At 40.0% G+C, this 18234-nt stretch overlaps 1 protein-coding gene and 1 long non-coding RNA gene across 3 annotated transcripts; both read right to left on the bottom strand.

The window, feature by feature from the left end:
- Positions 1-3276: 3276 nt before the first annotated feature.
- LOC133140481 (B-cell receptor CD22-like) lies at positions 3277-7568 on the bottom strand. Of its 2 annotated transcripts, none has more exons than XM_061260482.1 (6): positions 7488-7568; positions 6864-7133; positions 6473-6554; positions 6048-6096; positions 5481-5707; positions 3277-3575 (listed from the first exon to the last, which is right to left on the bottom strand). In XM_061260482.1, exons 1-6 carry the CDS (start codon positions 7492-7494, stop codon positions 3524-3526), a joined length of 687 nt encoding a protein of 228 aa, XP_061116466.1. In that variant the 5' UTR covers positions 7495-7568; the 3' UTR covers positions 3277-3523. The 2 variants fall into 2 exon arrangements, with proteins under 2 accessions (XP_061116466.1, XP_061116457.1); XM_061260473.1 differs by having other exon boundaries at positions 6048-6099.
- Positions 7569-7679: 111 nt separating this feature from the next.
- Positions 7680-11795, bottom strand: LOC133140493 (uncharacterized). The gene is made up of 5 exons (XR_009710013.1): positions 11282-11795; positions 10945-11182; positions 9754-10023; positions 8982-9221; positions 7680-7916 (listed from the first exon to the last, which is right to left on the bottom strand). It is a non-coding gene; the product is annotated as an uncharacterized LOC133140493 (long non-coding RNA).
- Positions 11796-18234: the final 6439 nt, after the last annotated feature.

Here is an 18234-nt window from a genome sequence, read left to right on the forward strand (position 1 = left end):
CAGTACATGTAAAAGCAGAATCTGCTCAACTTGCTGCAAGTCTGACTAACTTCCCCTTTTTCAAGTCATGCTCATTTTTGGCATTTCACAGATACAGCTGAAGAAATTAAACACAGTTATTTGGGGCGACATGGCTCAGGCAGTAAGAGCAGTCGTCTGGCAGTTGGAGGGTTGCCGGTTCGATCCCCCGACTGGGCTTTGTCGAAGTGTCCTTGAGCAAGACATCTAACCCCCAAATGCTCCTCACGAGCTGGTCGGTGCCTTGCATGGCAGTCAATCGCTGTGAGTGTGTGTATGAATGGGTGAACATCAATTGTACAGCGCTTTGGATAAAGGTGCGATATAAATGCCAACCATTTTACCATTTGCTTTGCATATGGATGCCTTCAAGGCTGGGTAATTCTCAATTCTCCCTACCTTATCAATCTTGCTGAGAGACAATGAAAAAAGTTGCTATGTGTTGTTTAAAATGTATGTAATGAATGGAAAGCACTTATTTTTGGAAGCATAATTTCAGATATTGCACATAAGTAAGTGCATCAATCCATTCAAGGACACCTTTCTTTCACAGGTCTGAACATCACACAGTAGTTGTTCAAGTTTAGGTTTCAGTTCATTTTAAGTATCTAAAGATGAATTAACATTGTCTTCATATGAGATATCGTCAAGCAATGGGTAAATATATGCTTCCAGTGATATGTCTAAAGCCAAACAGCTGTGACTGCATTGCTACTGAGAATTACAGCTACCGCTAGTTATCTGCTAGCTATCTATTGCTAATGCTAAAAAAAACTCTAAAAAGCAGAAGCAAAAGGCATCAGCCATAGTAAACAGTTTGTACTTTGTAAAACCCCTCGCTAACCCAATGACGGAATTTAGCGAGAGCCGAAGGGGGTTTTGCGTGCTTGTCCTTCTGGCGTTGCTGGGAGAACATTAGTAGGGTTAATTATTATCCTCCGTACAAGAACAGAGCACAATTATGTTTCAGAATATACTGGGTCCGTTGCCATGGGTCGGATATGGATTGACCTGCCCCATATCCTGCTTACAGCTGGCCAGAAACGGATCAGTACAATTCTTAATATTCTCCGTTCTCAAACGGGGCTGTATTGTACGCTTAGTGGTTACTATAGTTTTACTCGTTTATCTGACTCCATTTAAAATATAATAATATAAAAAATATAATAAATTATAATAATATAATTTAAAATATAAAATGGGTTTGTAACTTACGCGGACCTCGACTCGTACCTGTGCTACCATTATTCAATAGATGCTCCCGGGATTAGCATTACTGCTGAAATCTCAGTTCGGTGGAGAACTCAGAGGCTGAGGGTCCAGTCAACACAATACATGCAAACCTGCCATGATAGTTGCGAGCCCAGGTCAGCGTAGCATTATCTGGGCTCCTTAGAGCGAATTTGGCAGGAACCAGCGCCATAACGCCCATGGGTTTCCTTCGCACCAAATCACAAGAGCCGTGCGTCACCGATCCTTTAATGGGCAGAAACTTGCTGGGCTCACAGATTAGTAGTACCACAGGTGTACCAAGCCGCCGATCGGTCGGTCTCTAGCCACCATTTCCCCCTGACAAGTCAGTTGTAATTTAGGCTGAAAAGGTACAAGACGAATTAGAGTCATGGAGATTACGCAAGTTACAAACAAAATAGTTTATTCGCAGACAGGTAGGTTATTAGCTTAAGAATATCACAATCAATTACAAAATACCCAAATTAAGAATAGAGATAGAGTAAATAATCATACCTAGCCTGCTTGGACTACACACAAACACAGAGTATCGAATATGCCGTGTGGAAAGTCGAATACGATCTTCCGCTGCTACACATACATGCATACATATACAAGACATGTTGTGTGGGAAGTCGAATACGATCTTCCTGATACTTGCATACACGTACAATATGCTGTGTGGGAAGTCGAATACGATCTTCCCAGATTGGTCTGTCTCCCTTGCTTTTATGCCAAATCATACGTTTGGAACCAGGCGGCAGTGCCATAAATCAACCTGGAGGGGTGGTCAAATCTGGAATTTAGACCCCCACCCTTGGGGGTTGTTAAGTAGGGAAAATTAGATGATTACCAGGAGAGGACGTGTAGGTTTTCCCTTGAGTTACTGAAACTATGGTTTGTTAAACACCATTTGGTATGAAATGTATCTCATCCGATTCCTTGATTTTACCAGATCACATCCATACCAAACAGATTACCCTTATGTTTTATTATGTTGCAGTTATCATGAAACTTCCCTCCTGATTATCCATTTTACATGCAATTCCTGTTACCATTACATAAGACTTAATGCAATAATACCAGGATCACATGGGCAATGTTTTCAAGGTTTTACCGTGTCTATTTACAATCTTAATAGCAGTTTTGAATATTTAATCTAGGAGAACAGTACCGGTGTAATGGCAGCAGTGCCCAAATGAGGGCACTGTGGCATCGTCCGGAGTCTTCCCCCTTGGAGGTGCCCTGGTAGTCGGTCATGATTCCCATGACTTATTGACCCCTCAACTAAAACATCTTCCCCTTATCTCCTTGGCCTGACACTCCCCAGCTCTCAGGCTCCTCACAATGGCAGCCCTTCCTGACCTTAAACACTACGCTACAGGCCGCCCCATCATATCTATGAATGCTGTAGTTGGGAGTTTTCATGATAATTGCATTATGCTGTAAATATGTATTTGTGCCTCTCATGGTAATATACCTTTTGGATAAACCTGATTTGGGTGAATGAAAGGAAAGGAGACACAACCCCTGATTGGTTGGTTTCTTCTCCTTATCTCCGAAATCCAGGCCTTAGTTCTTGACCCTAAAAGTGAGTCACCCATCTGTAATTTACAGCCTGCCCCACCAGTCAGTGGTCAGAGGGCTAAAACACATGGCTTCTACAGAGACAGATTTTGCCCAGTTTCCCCTCGGCTCCTGAATGGTTATGATATCAAAGGTAGACTGTTACAAAAACTAGACCATTACACCAGTTGCACTGAACCAATCAGAATAACACCAAACATTACTATATTCTGACCTGGGATTATCATGAAACATCTTTATGCCATCTCCAGTATTCCTGCGCTCTAACCTGTAAGGAATGTGAGAAAAGGGGGCCCCCCAAGGGGCCCAAGAAGGCTCCTCTAAGAATCCTTCCCCACAGGCATGTGTGCCAAAAGGTGGGGGCTAACAATGTATGCTCCGGGAGGGGGAAGTCAGCAAGCTGACCAGCGCCTGAGACCAAATGTTACTTATGATTGGCTTACAACTTTTCAATATTATAATCAATTATTTTAGTCATAAGGTACATCATGTCATCAGGTACATATTTGGTTGATTCCAAGCGAAGGATGTTGATGCTTGAGGATTGCTATCCAGACAGAATATTTGCTTATTAAAACACAGGAAATGCTCGCACATTAAAAGAGATACTGTATCCATATGCACACTGCATAACCAGCGTCGGCCCAAGGTTTGTGAAAGGAGAGATGTGGACGCTTTATTTTCATGTTTAAACTGTGCTGTAGAGAACGCAGTCTTCCGTCACTGTCGATGCTGGTGGCCTGCATGGAGGAAGCAGCTGATTTAGACTCTATTAAAGTCACAGACAGTATCATATTTAATCAAGACAACCCTGAGCCATTGTCTCCTTCAGGCACAACGTGCTGCATGAAGTTCAGCTACATAAGTACCCTCAGGAATTCTGCTTCAGACAAATATTTTATATATTTGAACTTATTTGAACAACTTGTTTGCAGTACCAAAACCTGTACAACAACAATAATAAAAATATCTAAAACCGCCAGCTGGCTTTCAACAATTACAACAATTATCAAATCATGTCACCTGTAAATATTGAACAACTTTGTAATGAATCCATCTTACAGATGTGTATTTTTTCAGGAACAAAAATAGGCTTTTCAATCCCACAAGAGATAATTCAGCTAATTTGGGTAAAATAGCATTAAAATAGCACCTTGAATGTTTGCTGAATCCTACTTGTGGCTAATTACCTGTGTTGCGATATTTATGGTTCATTTAAAAAAGTATACATAGGAAGAGCCTTTGGTTCTTGACCTCTTACCCTTCTCATATACGTGTGATTTTGGATGTGTTTGCCTATTATAGGTAAGTATTGTCCTTTACCCAGTACATTTTGCCATGCTGACAAAGGTTTATGACAAAATGCATTGATTTGAACAAAAAATATTAATATTTTTCTTTCTTGCATTCAGCTCATACTAATCAAAGTGGGTTGGAAGCTGAGTGGTGTGAACTGCTGCATGATAGAGTTCATTTCAAAAAATTTTCCCGTATTTTCCTTCAGAGGTTTGGGCTTCCAGTATTGCCTGTACTTTTGTTCCATTTTTTGGAAAACTAAAAGGCTTTAAACCCTTTCTTTGAGTTCTGCTGTCTGATCACCACGTGAGCCGTGGCCACCTCCAGCCCTGCATCACACAGGAGATATGGCTCTTGCCATTAAGAGCAGAGACGCATGTTCCCCACAGGGGACATAATAGAATTGCCAGATCTTAGAACGTTAATACTTTTCTCCTGTGCTTGTGTAGATGTTGATGTGATACGCTGTAACAGATGGACTCAGATGTTCTGGAGTATCTGGAGATACTATTTTGTCATTCGTTTCCAGTATCTGTTTTGTAAATGCTTACATGACCAGGAGTTAGATTTGTATTAAATGGTTTATATAGCACCTTCATCCAAAGAGCTGTACAATTGAGGCTTCTCATTCATTACATTTACATTATATTATTGGCATTTGGCAGATGCTCTTATCCACAGTCGCGTACAGTTGATTAGACTAAGCAGGAGACAATCCCCCCTGGAGCAATGCAGGGTTAAGGTCCCAACGGCTGTGCGGATCTTATTGTGGCTACACTGGGATTCGAACCACCAACCTTGGGGGTCCCAGTCATGCGCCTTTACCACTACGTTATAGGCCGCCCACACATTTACCCATTCACACACCAACGGTGATTGGCTGCCATGCAAGGCACCAACCAGCTGATCAGGAGCAATTGCAGGTTAGGTGTCTTGCTCAGGGACACTTCGACACACCCAGGGCAGGATCGAACCGGCAACCCTCCGACTGCCAGACGACCGCTCCTAGCTCCTGAGCCAATGTCGCCCAAATTACAGATTACTTTACCGGGGCTTAAAGCAAGAAAAACTTACATGCTGATGTAAGTAAAACATATGTGCATGTACTGTGGTTGGAATCTCAACACTTGTTGTTTTCTTTTCCAGGGGACAGCCATCTCAGGTTTCCCCCTCTGAGACCCTCTGGTCTATCCAGTGAGGCTCCTTCTCCTGCTGACTCTGAAGAAGCCTCTCATAGGCTCCGGTCAGAGAGCTGTCTGTGATAAAAATCTGCTGGAGAGATATGCAGCAACAGAAGGGCGGACACAGCGACAGACAGCACAGGTGGTGTAGTGGTGGGTTATTCTCACCTGGGGCCAGCACCAGACGGGAGGAACTGGACGATGGCGTACTGAACCTCGTCCTCACTCTGAGGGCAGCACACAGTGGAGTATAGAAGCTCTTCTTGGTTGTGTGTGTTAGAAGGTTGTACAGAGGAGTAGAGGGGAAATTCACCGTTTCCTCTGTCTGTACACAGGGTTTCAGTGTGACTCATTGGCGTCCCTGAGACGTTGCTATAAATGGGGCCTTTATTCCCCTAAATGGCAGAGGAAAGAGGCAGGTGAAGGGTTGTCACCGTTCACCAGTCACAAACAACCACATCAGCTGCATTCATAGCTACTTGTTTTTTCTGTCATGCTCTGTATATCTTAATGTCAAATGTTCAGAGTAAGAAATATAGTTTTAAAGGGTTTATGCATAAGATCACAAGTTATAGCCCTGGAGTTTTGTTAGTCCAGCCTCATGTTTTGGTGGCTCCCTTGATATCTGGTGTAAAGAGATGAAAATATGCTAATAGGGCCAATAGGAGTAATTTTGATGGAGCAGGCCTCATGTAACATATATTATGTCTGAAATATGTTTTTTGATTGACTTACCTCCCTGTCCCCTTCTGTGTGCACTGTCACATTTGTTGATTTTCTTCTCCTGCTTAATTAAAAAAATGGAAAATGGATCTATCTGCAGAGCAAAACTATCTGGAGAAAACAGAGAAACACCTTCTGGTACAAGTAGCATTTTGCATTTCTTTGATGATGTGTATTGCCAAGGCAAAAGGGCCGCCAGTATTTTTTATTATTCAAATGTCACTTCAGCACTGTGTGCTGTTTTTCTTTGTTCAACGTTTCAGTAAAATAACCCCAAATGACTGATGACACAGAGGTCGAAGCACAAATCATACAACAGAGGGGGACTATGGCATCAGCAAGAGGCAATGTAATTAGCATATGACAACATCATTCTACAGAAATATGCTAGTTTTAGCCTGTGGACTGCGAACAGTGACACATTTTCATTCACGTACCTCACCCAGACAACACCAAGAAACACGAGAGCCACAATGGCACCGACTCCCACAGCTGCAGCCACAGCCACAGTCTGACCTCCTAAACAAAGTCAGAGAGATGGACCAGTGTCAGTTATGATAAATCATTTTGAATTTCACACTTCACCAAGGTCTGTCAATAGAAAGTAATAAATGTGTAAATATACCCCTCAAAGCCAACCAGGATTTAGTGCACATCTGAATTTTAAGCAAGGCTGATGTCCTGACACTTTAAGAGACGCTGCTCGATCATATATACGGTTATCTGGTTCAGATTGTAGTCTGACTATCATGGTTAGCATTGCATTGTCGCCTTGGGATCATGATCAGTATCATATGAAATATCATATCAAATATGTTCTGGCATTACCTTGCACTGTGGCCAGTAGAGCAGTAGAGTTCTGAGGTCCATGTTTGTTCTCTGACAGACAGTAGTAGTGTCCACTGTTCCAGGATCTAAAGTTAGAAATGTCCAGACTCTGTCCTGATCCAGCCTGCCAGACTCCAGTTTCATTCTTCTTAAACCAGGTGTAGTTCTGCACTGGTGGGTTGGCATCGCTGCTGCAGGTCAGAATCACTGAACTGCCCTCCACTATTTCACCAGAGGGGCTCACTGATACTGAGGTGTTCTTGGGAGAATCTATAATCAATAGAAAAATTCCAACTACATTTTCACTGTGTTGTATCTCAAACAGCTGCACAGCCATTTACTGTTCCTGGTTCTTGGTAAAAAAAAAAATAATGGCAGTATTTTGATAATAGGACTTTTTTAGCATGGGGAGTTACAATTTTACCATGTTTCAGGCCTCTATGCTGATGAATACAGAATGTTCAAACAGAAAAAGAAACAAACAACCCTGTTTGCTTTGTTCATTAAAATCACGTTAGTTTTAATATACATCAACACCTACATGTGGTAGGTGCGTCTGCCCAGTGCAAACTCATGACTACAAAAGTAATAATTAAGATACCATATGACTATGATCTGGCTTACTCATCATTGCATATGAATGTCCTTAGATCTTCACACACTTTCTCCTCCATTATCCAGTTTGGCTGGATTAGTCAGTGTTTTACTGTTGTGAACTCACCCACAGAAACAAAAGAGATACAGACTTCTCTCTGAAGCTGAGATAGACTACACTGATCTACTCACACTGCACATCAAGAAGTTTTGGAGGAGATCTGTGTGTCTCAATCCAATTCCCTGCCTCACAGTAGTACTCTCCAGCATCCTGCTGTGTGGTGTGTTTAATGGTGTAGCTTGCCTCTGGTCCTCCTGTCTCTGAGGATACAGTTCTATTCCCCTTCAACCAGGTGTATCTGTTCACTGGTGGGTTGGCATCGCTGCTGCAGGTCAGTGTCACTGAACTGCCCTACACTATTTCACCAGAGACTGACACTGTGGTGCCCTGAGGAGGATCTGAAAGCGAAAATAATAGTTGCGGCAGTTTTATATAAATATCACACTTACTCAATTCAGTTTAAAAAAACCCTCGGTGTGTTCATAACCTAAGTTTCCCCAGCATCTCAGGGATAAAGTACAGAAATGAAGACATGTTCGCCATTAGGATTTTAGGTATTGCTATGGTAATTCACTGTCACGCACACGCATTCATACATACATGCATGGATGCACACGTGCATGCACACACAGTCACAAATGTGCTACACATCATCACACTTGGCCAAATGTGTTTGTTTACAGTGCCTCTGTCAGTGACTGGTGGAGATACAGTACAGTATGAGACACACTGGACACAACTCCAAGCTGAGCATACAGAATGAAGAAATGATGCCCCACGTTCGTTCCACCTCCTTTCGGCTTCTTATAGTGTTGCTGCATTGCAGATCATTCATTCATAGATGTACTTATTGTGTTTTTCTCCAAAGTATGCCTCAAGATTTATTTGATTCATGCTTTCTTCAGTAAGTCTGTGTCATATACAGCCACTTTCAGCTGTTCATTTTGACACTGCCCAATTTGCTAATCAACTCGCTATTTTCAGCAGATCTTTCCAATGTGATACTAATATGTAAATATACTTCATTATGTGGCAAAGGTCCCAGTTTATGTTTCTAAATATGCAAAAAACAACATATCTCCCTTCTCGTTTTCCAAAATTGTACAAAAAGAAAAACTACCCTTCATGTTTGTTTTTAACCCTTGAGTTGTCTTAAGGGTAAATATTACCTGCCACTATGTTTAGCAGCAGAGAAAACCCCCTAAAATAGATTTTTCTCAACTTGAAATTTGATGACAAAGTTTGTGATGAGTGACAGGTTGTTTCTTCATGCAAAATAGATTTGGGGTTTAGAATTCAAGTAAGCTGCTTCATTTTAGGGGTTTATTGAAGGCGGGTCATTTTCTACCCTTAGGACAAGGGGAGTATACTGGATGTTAAGACTACACAAGGGTTAAGAAGAAGAAAAAGAAGAAGAAGCAGCAAAATCATTTAAATCTAAGAGTCTGACCTTATGTACTCACATTGCACTCGGAGAAACACTACATTGGAAGAGAAATGCAGATTATTGCTTTGACCACAGGAGTAGTTTCCTGCATGTTCACTCCTGGCTCTGAACTCATTTGGGTTATTGTTAGATAGACGCTGTCCGTTTTTGCGGAACTCAATGCTGCTTCTGTAACTGGAAGGGCAGTTGTTTTCACAGGTCAGTGTCACCATTTCTCCCTCTGCCACTGAGTCGGGCGTTATTTTAAACTTCAAACCTGAGTGGATAAAAAGCCCAAAGAAAATGTGCTCAACACACTTCAGTACTGCAGTCGAATATCCAGCAAGGTGAAAACCAGGTTTGTGTTTTGCTAAATAAATAATAGCAAAAACAAAAGGTGACATGAGCAGAAAAAGAGGAATGGGTCTGATAAATATTGGTTTTGTTATTTTATGAGATGTAAACCAGTCATTTATGTAGTTATTTATAATTAATATTATTATGTATAATATATTAGCAATATTAACACAATAAAGTCACAAGTATAGTCATGAAAATGGCTACATCATTTATTTTAGCTTTATTCATTACATATTGAAATATTACTCTGTGTACCTAGAGTATGCAACTATGAAGGGAATGGAGGTATACAGGCTAGTAAAACAGAGATCAGAGTTCTGTGGAAAAAGCACTATCATACCACTGTATGTGCCACCCCATTTAGCTTCACAAACAGAAATAGATGCATTAGCTGCTTTCACTGAAGATGCTGCCAATACCATTCTAAATGACAGAACAGAATTACTCACACAGCAATTTGAGATGTACATGAGATGTAAATGTCCTATATTCATGCCACGCCTCACAGTAGTACTCTCCAGCCTCCCAGGTATTGAAATTTCTAATTGTGTAGGTCCATCCTGAAGTTGTCCATGAATGATAATTTCTAATCATCTTATACCAGTTCGGCCCGTGCAGTTGTAGGTTGGCATTGCTGCTGCAGGTCAGAGTCACTGAACTGCCCTTCTCTATTTCAGCAGAGGGGCTCACTGATACAGTGAGGACACTGTTAGTACGATCTGGAAGAGGGAACAATGGTTTGCAAACTTGCATCAGGCAAATATTTACTCTGAACTGCACAGTATTGTGCAAATGTTTTTGGGAGGTGTGAAAAAATGCTGTAAAATAAGAACGCTTTCAAAAATAGAAATGATAAGTTTATTTTGATCAATTAACAAAATGCATGAAAAGAAGAAGTGAATGAACAGAAGAAAAATCTAAATCAAGACAATATTTGGTGGTTATTTGATATGTTGTCTTTCAGTTGTTGAAGCCTTGCCCATAGTATCTGGTAGTTTTCTCATGTTATGCCACCCAATGGTCAGGTATGGCTACTGCACTTAGAGGTGTGCACCCCTTGGGTCAAGGGTTAAAAGTAAGATGGCTGCCACCAGTCAGTGTGACACATGTTAACAGTGAATGAAAGCATGGAAGCAGGCCTCTCGGCAAGATAAGGTTTTCAAGTGTTATACAAAGGCTACCGGAGCATAAATCAAGCATTATATTTTATTATATTTGACATCATTTAGAAGGCAGTTTAAAAGATTAGTTTAGTTTTGTGTATCAACTCATCTACCATCCATAACCCGGTGCTGACCACGCCTGAAGCAACAAATGGTGAGTCAAACAAACACATTGAAGCCCTGCCAAAACCTGCTTGTTGTAAATAAATGAAGATGAAAATTGAACTTAAAGTTGAAAGCAAACACTGGCAATGTCACAAACAATGGCACAAACAACTTTATATACTGTACATTTAGTGTACAGTGTAAACGTGTCAGTATACCTAACTTAGACCTGCAGATTTAGAGGCAATGTAATCTGCACAATGATCTGTTGATTAAGGCTGACATCTTTAGTACCTGAAGGATTTTGAAAAATGTAATCTTCTGTCCAGTGATTGCAACATAAATATCGTGAAACAGTAGTCTTGTACTCACAGTTCACAGTAAGAGCCACTACAGGTGAGGGGAGATCCTCATAGCCTTTAGCACAGGAGTATCTGCCTCCATCTTCACTGCTGGCTGTGAGCTGGTGTGTCTGGGTGGTGAAGGACAGAGGAGATCCGTCCCTGTACCAGGTGAAGGCTGGGCGGCCAGTCAGAGTGCAGGTGGTGCTACAGGTCAGTGTTACACTCTGTCCCTGTTACTGTGTCAGGATACATTATCACCTGTAAAGCTGCAAACAAATGAATACTGTAAACAGGCATCTCTCCCTTCCTCAATCTTTCACTATAGTTATGGGAGAACAATTATAGTTATGGCATAAACTGGTTACCTGTAACGTCCAATGTGACACCAGGTTGGCCAGAATATCCTCCATCAGCATGGTAGGTGAGGAATCTGAAGTGATATGTTTTTGAATCACTTTCTATCAGTTGTTTTATTCTAAAAGTGCAGTCATTGTTACGATTCCCAAGGTACTCCACACGGTCAGAGTACTCTGGATCCAGGGACAGGTCAACAAGCTCCGGTATAGGGTTCTGGTGAATGAACCAGAATGTTTCCCACACTGAGTAAGATGTGGGATATGAGTAAGTGCAGCGCATGTCTACTGAAGACCCCTTTAAGCCACAGATTGTCTCAGGGGTGTAAGTCACTCCCCATCCATTTAGGCCCAAAACACCTGAAAAACACACACACACACGCACACACACACACACACACACACACACACACACACACACACAGCTCAGAAATGCACATACACACAGGAGTATAGACAACATTACAGCCCATGGATTCGATTCACAAGCATGAGCTGTATATACAACTGGAACTGGACTTTTCAAAAATCCAATAATTGCATACAGTGAACAGCTCTGATGATTCTGTAAATCCAGAGATATTTCCATCATGCCTCTATTTCAGTTTTAAAGCTAGGTGTGATGAGGATCTTATCAATTCTCTCATTTTATCCATTCTTTTTCTATTTCTCTCTCTCCTGATGAAGAAGAGAAATTGCACTGCTCAAAGCAAATTACCATACTGCACATTATGGAAATTATATGCATTCCTGTGCCGGTGAGAATGAAAGGAACCAAAACTAAAACATATTTGGAGACACATAAACTGTTTACCTGACACGTAGAGGAGGATTACCAATATGGTTTTGAAGAGCATGGCTGGACCAGACTGAAAATGTTCATACAAATACAAATATACAGGTCATGATTATTCTTATTCCCACTGTAAACATGAAGAACAGGAAATAGCACTGAGTACTCTATATATCCTCATTGTAACAGATGCTACACAAGAGCACGCAGTGAGTACTCCATATATCCTCATTGTAACAGATGCTACACAAGGAATGATCGTTGTCTGGAATGAACAGCAGTAATTTCTGGCCAGAAAATGCACTTTACAGACCTGCCAACCTTGGAAAAAAAATTTGAGTAGCAACTTGCTGTGGCGGCGCAGCACAGCACGGCACGGCACGAGGTCAGGCACATTTGCTGATCAGTATTGATTGAGTTCACAAGCTCACTCATCACAACTTATTACTAAGCACATAGATCCCACTCACCACCATATCTAGTTATTAAACATACAAGTAGACTATGAAGAAAACAAGGAAAACATTTGAACATGTTCCAATGTTTTCACCAAGACATTTGGCATAAGGTAACTGAAAATCCCTTAAACAGAACTTAAACTTATATTATTACCTGTAGCTCCTTGATGGCTAACGTCAAAATCATAATTGCACACGGTGCAAAACGCATGATTAGGCAGTTTAGAGGGGCGGAGGCATGGCCATTGATCTTGATACTTCGTCAGGAACTTCTGAGGGGCATAGACTCGCTTCTTTTTAGATTTGCTTCCCCCTCTCTCTCTGTCAGTATCCTCATCTGACGTCATGTGTATTATTAAGTGCAAGGCACACACATACACGAACACACATCATCATCATCATCCTCGTGTTTTTCTTATTAGGCTACCACACGCACTTGCGTGAAAACACTTCGTACGCTGCTCATAAGAATCTCACATGCACGTGTAGTTTGGAAGGTCTTAACGCACAGTAGCCTATCGGTTGACTGAATGGAAACGTCAGTAGGCTACCATATTTTTTTCACTTTAGGCTATGCAATATTGTTTTGATATAGGTCTGGGTCAAATATCAAAACAAGCTGGAACAAATATTTCCTTCAGATAAGGCGGGACATTGGGTTTGAGCTATCACGTTAGGACGGTTGTCCTTGCTTTATTTTCCAGAAGTTGGCAGGCTTATTAAAATGGACGCAATTCACAATTCCCATACCCTGCCCATTTACCTTTGAAACGGTGTTCCCTTGTAAAACCAGTCACAGTATTAAGATGGACTGAGAGGGATGAAAACCAATTTCGTTACTTTCGTTTTGACGGCTCCCCGGCTCTCCGCTTGTAGCCTATTTGAAGAGTTTAAAACTAGCGCTATGATTGGTCGAAGTCTTCTTTTCCCAACAGGTTGCTGCCCAATGCGGTTACACCCACAGACAAGTTGCCTAGTGCGCGAATGCAGACAGTTTAACTCATTTTCGCGTATTTTGAAGTGACAAATCGTAGCAGCGTAGTTTGGTGTCTAAATGCGTATCTGCTACGCAAAATGCGTAAAGGTTGGCAGGTCTGACTTTGTTTTCAGATTTGATCCCAGTTCAATCATCTTGCAACAACAAATATTGGAACATAATTTTGATTAAGTTAAGTATCGAAATAAAACACTCGCCTGCTGAGAGTGTGGATCTGCACTCAGTGGTTTGCTAATGAGCCATTAGTATTGAACAGCCTCACTGACAGAGCAGCAGGACTGAAGGTAACAGTGAAGGAAGTGCATCCCAATACATGTAAAAGCATAATCTACTTAACTTGCTGCAAGTCAGACTAACTTCCCCTTTTTCAAGTCATGCTTATTTTTGGCATTTCACAGATACAAATGGCTGAAGAAATTAAACAGTCCTTTGCTTTGCATATGGACACCTTCAAGGCTGGGTAATTCTCAATTCTCACTACCTCTTCTCAATCTTGCTGAGATTGAGATGAGCCAGGACAATGAAAAAAGTTGCTATGGGTTGTTTAAAATGTATATAATGAATGGAAAGCCCTTATTTTTGGAAGCATAATTCCAGATATTGCACATAAGTAAGTGCATGAATCCATGCAAGGGAGACCTTTGTTTCTTTCACAGATCTGAACATCACACAGTAGTTGTTCAAGTTTAAGCTTCAGTTCATTTTAAGTATCTCTAGATGAATTAACATTGTCTTCATATGAGATATCGTATAGCAATGGGTAAAAATATACTTCCAGTGACATGTCTAAAGCGAAACAGCTGTGACTGCTTTGCTACTGAGAATTACAGCTACCGCTAGATATCTGCTAGTAACTGTTGCTAATGCTAAAAAGCAAAAGTAAAAGGCCTCAGCCTTTTATAGGCATCAGCCGTAGTAAACACTCGTAAGTCCAGGAACCCTATATCAAAAATATTTCCCAAACCACTTTAATTTAGCTTCATAAAAGCTCTTAGAAAAAAGAGATGAGAAATGTAGGCCGAGAACAGGATTGATTGATTTACTGTAGTATTTGCGCCATCTATAGGCAAATTAAATGTACTGCATTCATCTGTGGTCCATCTATAGGGTAATTTGCCAAGAACAGCATGTTTTACCATTGCTCCATGAATCTCTAGTTTTATTCTGTTCTTCTTAGCTTTTTTTTTTTTTTTTTTTGCCATCATACCAAAGAAGGGGCTGAATTCCAGGCTCTCGCTTAATCCTTGGAACTCTGTGTGGATCTCTTCAATAAGGGATAATCTGGCATCGAATGAAGATTTATGGAGCACAGTAAATCACTAATCTCTATGATGGAAAATGTGCTTTTAGAGGTGCAATATACTTGGTATGAAATGGTAGTAAGGTGCAATATATTGGAGTATACACTCTCTGAGTACATTATTAGGTTGTGCTGGACACCAGCCTGTTAATGCAAATATTTAATCAGCCAATCATTTGGCAGCCACTAAATGCGTAAACGCATGCAGACATGGTCAAGAGGTTCAGCTGTTTTTCAGACCACATGTCTGGAAGAAATGGAGAGGAAATGTGATGTAAGTGACTATGACCATGGAATGATTGTTGGTGCTTGACAGCGTGGTTTGAATATCTCAGATATTCTCAGTGTTGATCTCCAGGGATTTTCACAAATAACACTCTCTATGGTTTGCAGAGAATGCTGTGAAAAGCAAAAAGAACATCCAGTGAGCAGCAGTTCTGTGGGAAAAAACAGCTTGATAATGAAATAGGTCTGTGGAGAAAGGCCAGACTGGTCCAAGCTGTCAGGAAGGTGACAGTCACGCAAATAACCACACATTACAACAGTGGTATGCAGAACAGCATCTCTGAACTCACTACCCATCAAACCTCTAAGTGGATAGGCTATGGCAGCAGAATACCAAAAGTCTAAAACTAAGTCAATAAACTAATAAAGTGTTCATTGAGTCTATATGTGGAGTTAGTGTGTGAAGTTATGAAATGATAGGAAAGGTGTAAATATACAGTACTGTGCAAAAGGCACCTGTATAACATTCTGTACAGATACGATTCTTTCCAAAATAATTCAATGAAAGGTCCTAAATAAACGTACTATACATTTTACACTTGTTAGGGAAAAATGCCCTTCTTAACATTTCACAGGTGAGCATCGTCTGATGTAACAGATCCAGTAAATACACAACAATAGCTATTCTTCTCTTTAACTTTCGTATTTATTTGCAAAGAAATGACAGAAAGTGAGAAAGCTTACTGGCTTTCTGATTTGCATCAGACACAGTAAGACTCTTATACACACTTTTCCCAAAGGGGGGGTTTTACCAAAACAAAAAGACATGAAGCTGGCCACGAACATTTATCAGTATTTTGTCTTCTGAATACTGTGTCTGTCTGCTGGAGAGAGACAGAGAAGGACTCATCGTAAGCAGTTAATTCGGAAAGTGGTCTAATAGTAATAAGGATTATCACTGAAAGGTTATTTGTAATCACGTGATTGTCTTTATGTTAACACACATTGTCAATTAAGAATCAATTAAGAAAATTACCCTTACACACTACATTTGAGTAATTTGGCAGAATAGTTAAAAACTGAATCAAATCAATATTTTTTGTGACCACCCTTTGGCGTTAAACCTGCATCACTTCTCTTAGATAGCCAACGCTGTCCTGCAGTGGACAATCAGCTTGCCACAGTAACTCTGCAGACTTTGGTTGGTTCCTTGCCTCTGATCTCAGACAGCCTTGATCAAGTTTTTATGTAAAAAGTAATCAATTGCTTACAGTAACAAGTTACTTTTTAAAATGAAATACAAAAATATCTCTGGAAAATGAATATTTGGAAATCTCAAATGTGTTCTTTTATAGTACTGTATATATATATATATATATATATATATATATATATATATATATATATATATATATATATATATATACATATATATATATATATTATTTCTTAAATGTAAGCTGTGAGTATGTATTGCAGCAGATCCATTACTCTTGAATATTTTCTTAGAGATAATAAAGGTTATATCATAGGTTAAAAACCAATAGCTAAGGTTAAATGTACAAATAAAAAGCTTTGCAATCCACTGAATATCTTCGATGCAACAAGTTACATTTAGAGGTTCTGTGGTCAGGGGTTCATTAGGGGATCACCACTCTTGAACTCTTGAACAGAAATAAAATGGCATCTTTATCATACTTTGTGTACAATATATAGACATACAATAGATATACTGTTGAAAGAATGTCAAAGGACCATCATGTGACCTGAGTTCATAAGTTCATGAGCAAATTGGGGGAAAAGGGACAGTAGAGAGGTAAACAGTCCCTGAAAGAGTCTGAGTCTGATCTCCAGTGTGACGACTGGAGCGGTTTCTTCCCTTATATGTCACTCAGATAGTATGTCTGCTCAGCAAATCCTGAATCACCTGCATTCACCTGCTATGTCACTATTTACTATGTGCTCACTTTGATTAAAGTACTTTTGGTAATGATGATATGTGATGACCATTTTTAAGAAGAAAAGCTTAAAAAAAGAACAGGGTTTGCAGTTAGCCTTGGCTAGAAAGACTAGATGCAACACACCTGTGTCATGCTATTGTAACCTGTTAGAATTATCTCTGCATTGTCCCTGACAAATAAACTAATACATTTAAAATTTAAAAATTTAAAAATATTTTTCAATCTTATAATCAATTATTTTAGTCATAAGGTATGTCATCAGGTACATGTTTGGTTGATTCCAAGCGAAGGATGTTGATGCTTGAGGATTGCTATCCAGACAGAATATTTGCCTATTAAAACACAGGAAATGCTCACACATTAAAAGAGATACTGTATCCATATGCACACTGCATAACCAGCGTCGGTCCAAGGTTTGTGAAATGAGAGATGTGGACGCTTTATTTTCATGTTTAAACTGTGCTGTAGAGAACGCATTCTTCCGTCACTGTCGATGCTGGTGGCCTGCAAGGAGGAAGCAGCTGATTTAGACTCTATTAAAGTCACAGACAGTGTCATATTTAATCAAGACAACGCTGAGCCGTTGTCTCCTTCAGGCACAACGTGCTACATGAAGTTCAGCTACAGAAGTACCCTCAGGAATTCTGCTTCAGACAAATATTTTATATATTTGAACTTTGGACAGCATCAAACAAACAACCAAAATATGAATGTTCTCAAACAAACAAGCCAAATCTTGCAATACCGTTTGCAGTACCAAAAAGTGTACAACAACAACAACAATAAAAATATCTAAAACCACCAACTAGCTTTCAACAATTACAACAATTATCAAATCATGTGATCTGTAAATATTATTGAACAATTTTGTACAGATGAGTGTGTGTTTTTTCAGGAACTAGAGAAAAAAGCTCAATTAAATTAGGCCTTTCAATCCCACAATGTAATGCAAATTCCAAGATAATTCAGCTAATTTGGGTAAAATAGCACTAAAATAGCACCTTGAATGTTTGCTGAATCCTACTTGCGGCTAATTACCTGTGTTGCGATATTTATGGTTCATTTTTAAAAAGTATACATAGGAAGAGCCTTTGGTTCTTGACTTCTTACCCTTTTCATATACATGTGATTTTGGATGTGTTTGCCTGTTATGGATAAGTATTGTCCTTTACCCAGTACATTTTGCCATGCTGACAAAGGTTTATGACAAAATGCATTGATTTGAACAAAA

The sequence above is a fragment of the Conger conger genome, chromosome 1 (assembly GCF_963514075.1).
Source record: "Conger conger chromosome 1, fConCon1.1, whole genome shotgun sequence".
Taxonomy (NCBI): Eukaryota; Metazoa; Chordata; class Actinopteri; order Anguilliformes; family Congridae; genus Conger; species Conger conger.

Excerpts from the sequence above, each read along its gene's own strand:
- LOC133140481 (XM_061260473.1), bottom strand. Across the intron at positions 6,555-6,863 it reads TCTACTGGCCACAGTGCAAG|GAGGTCAGACTGTGGCTGTG; the intron begins GTAATGCCAGAA and ends GACTTTGTTTAG. Across the intron at positions 6,100-6,472 it reads CTTGGTGTTGTCTGGGTGAG|CAGGAGAAGAAAATCAACAA; the intron begins GTACGTGAATGA and ends TTTTTAATTAAG.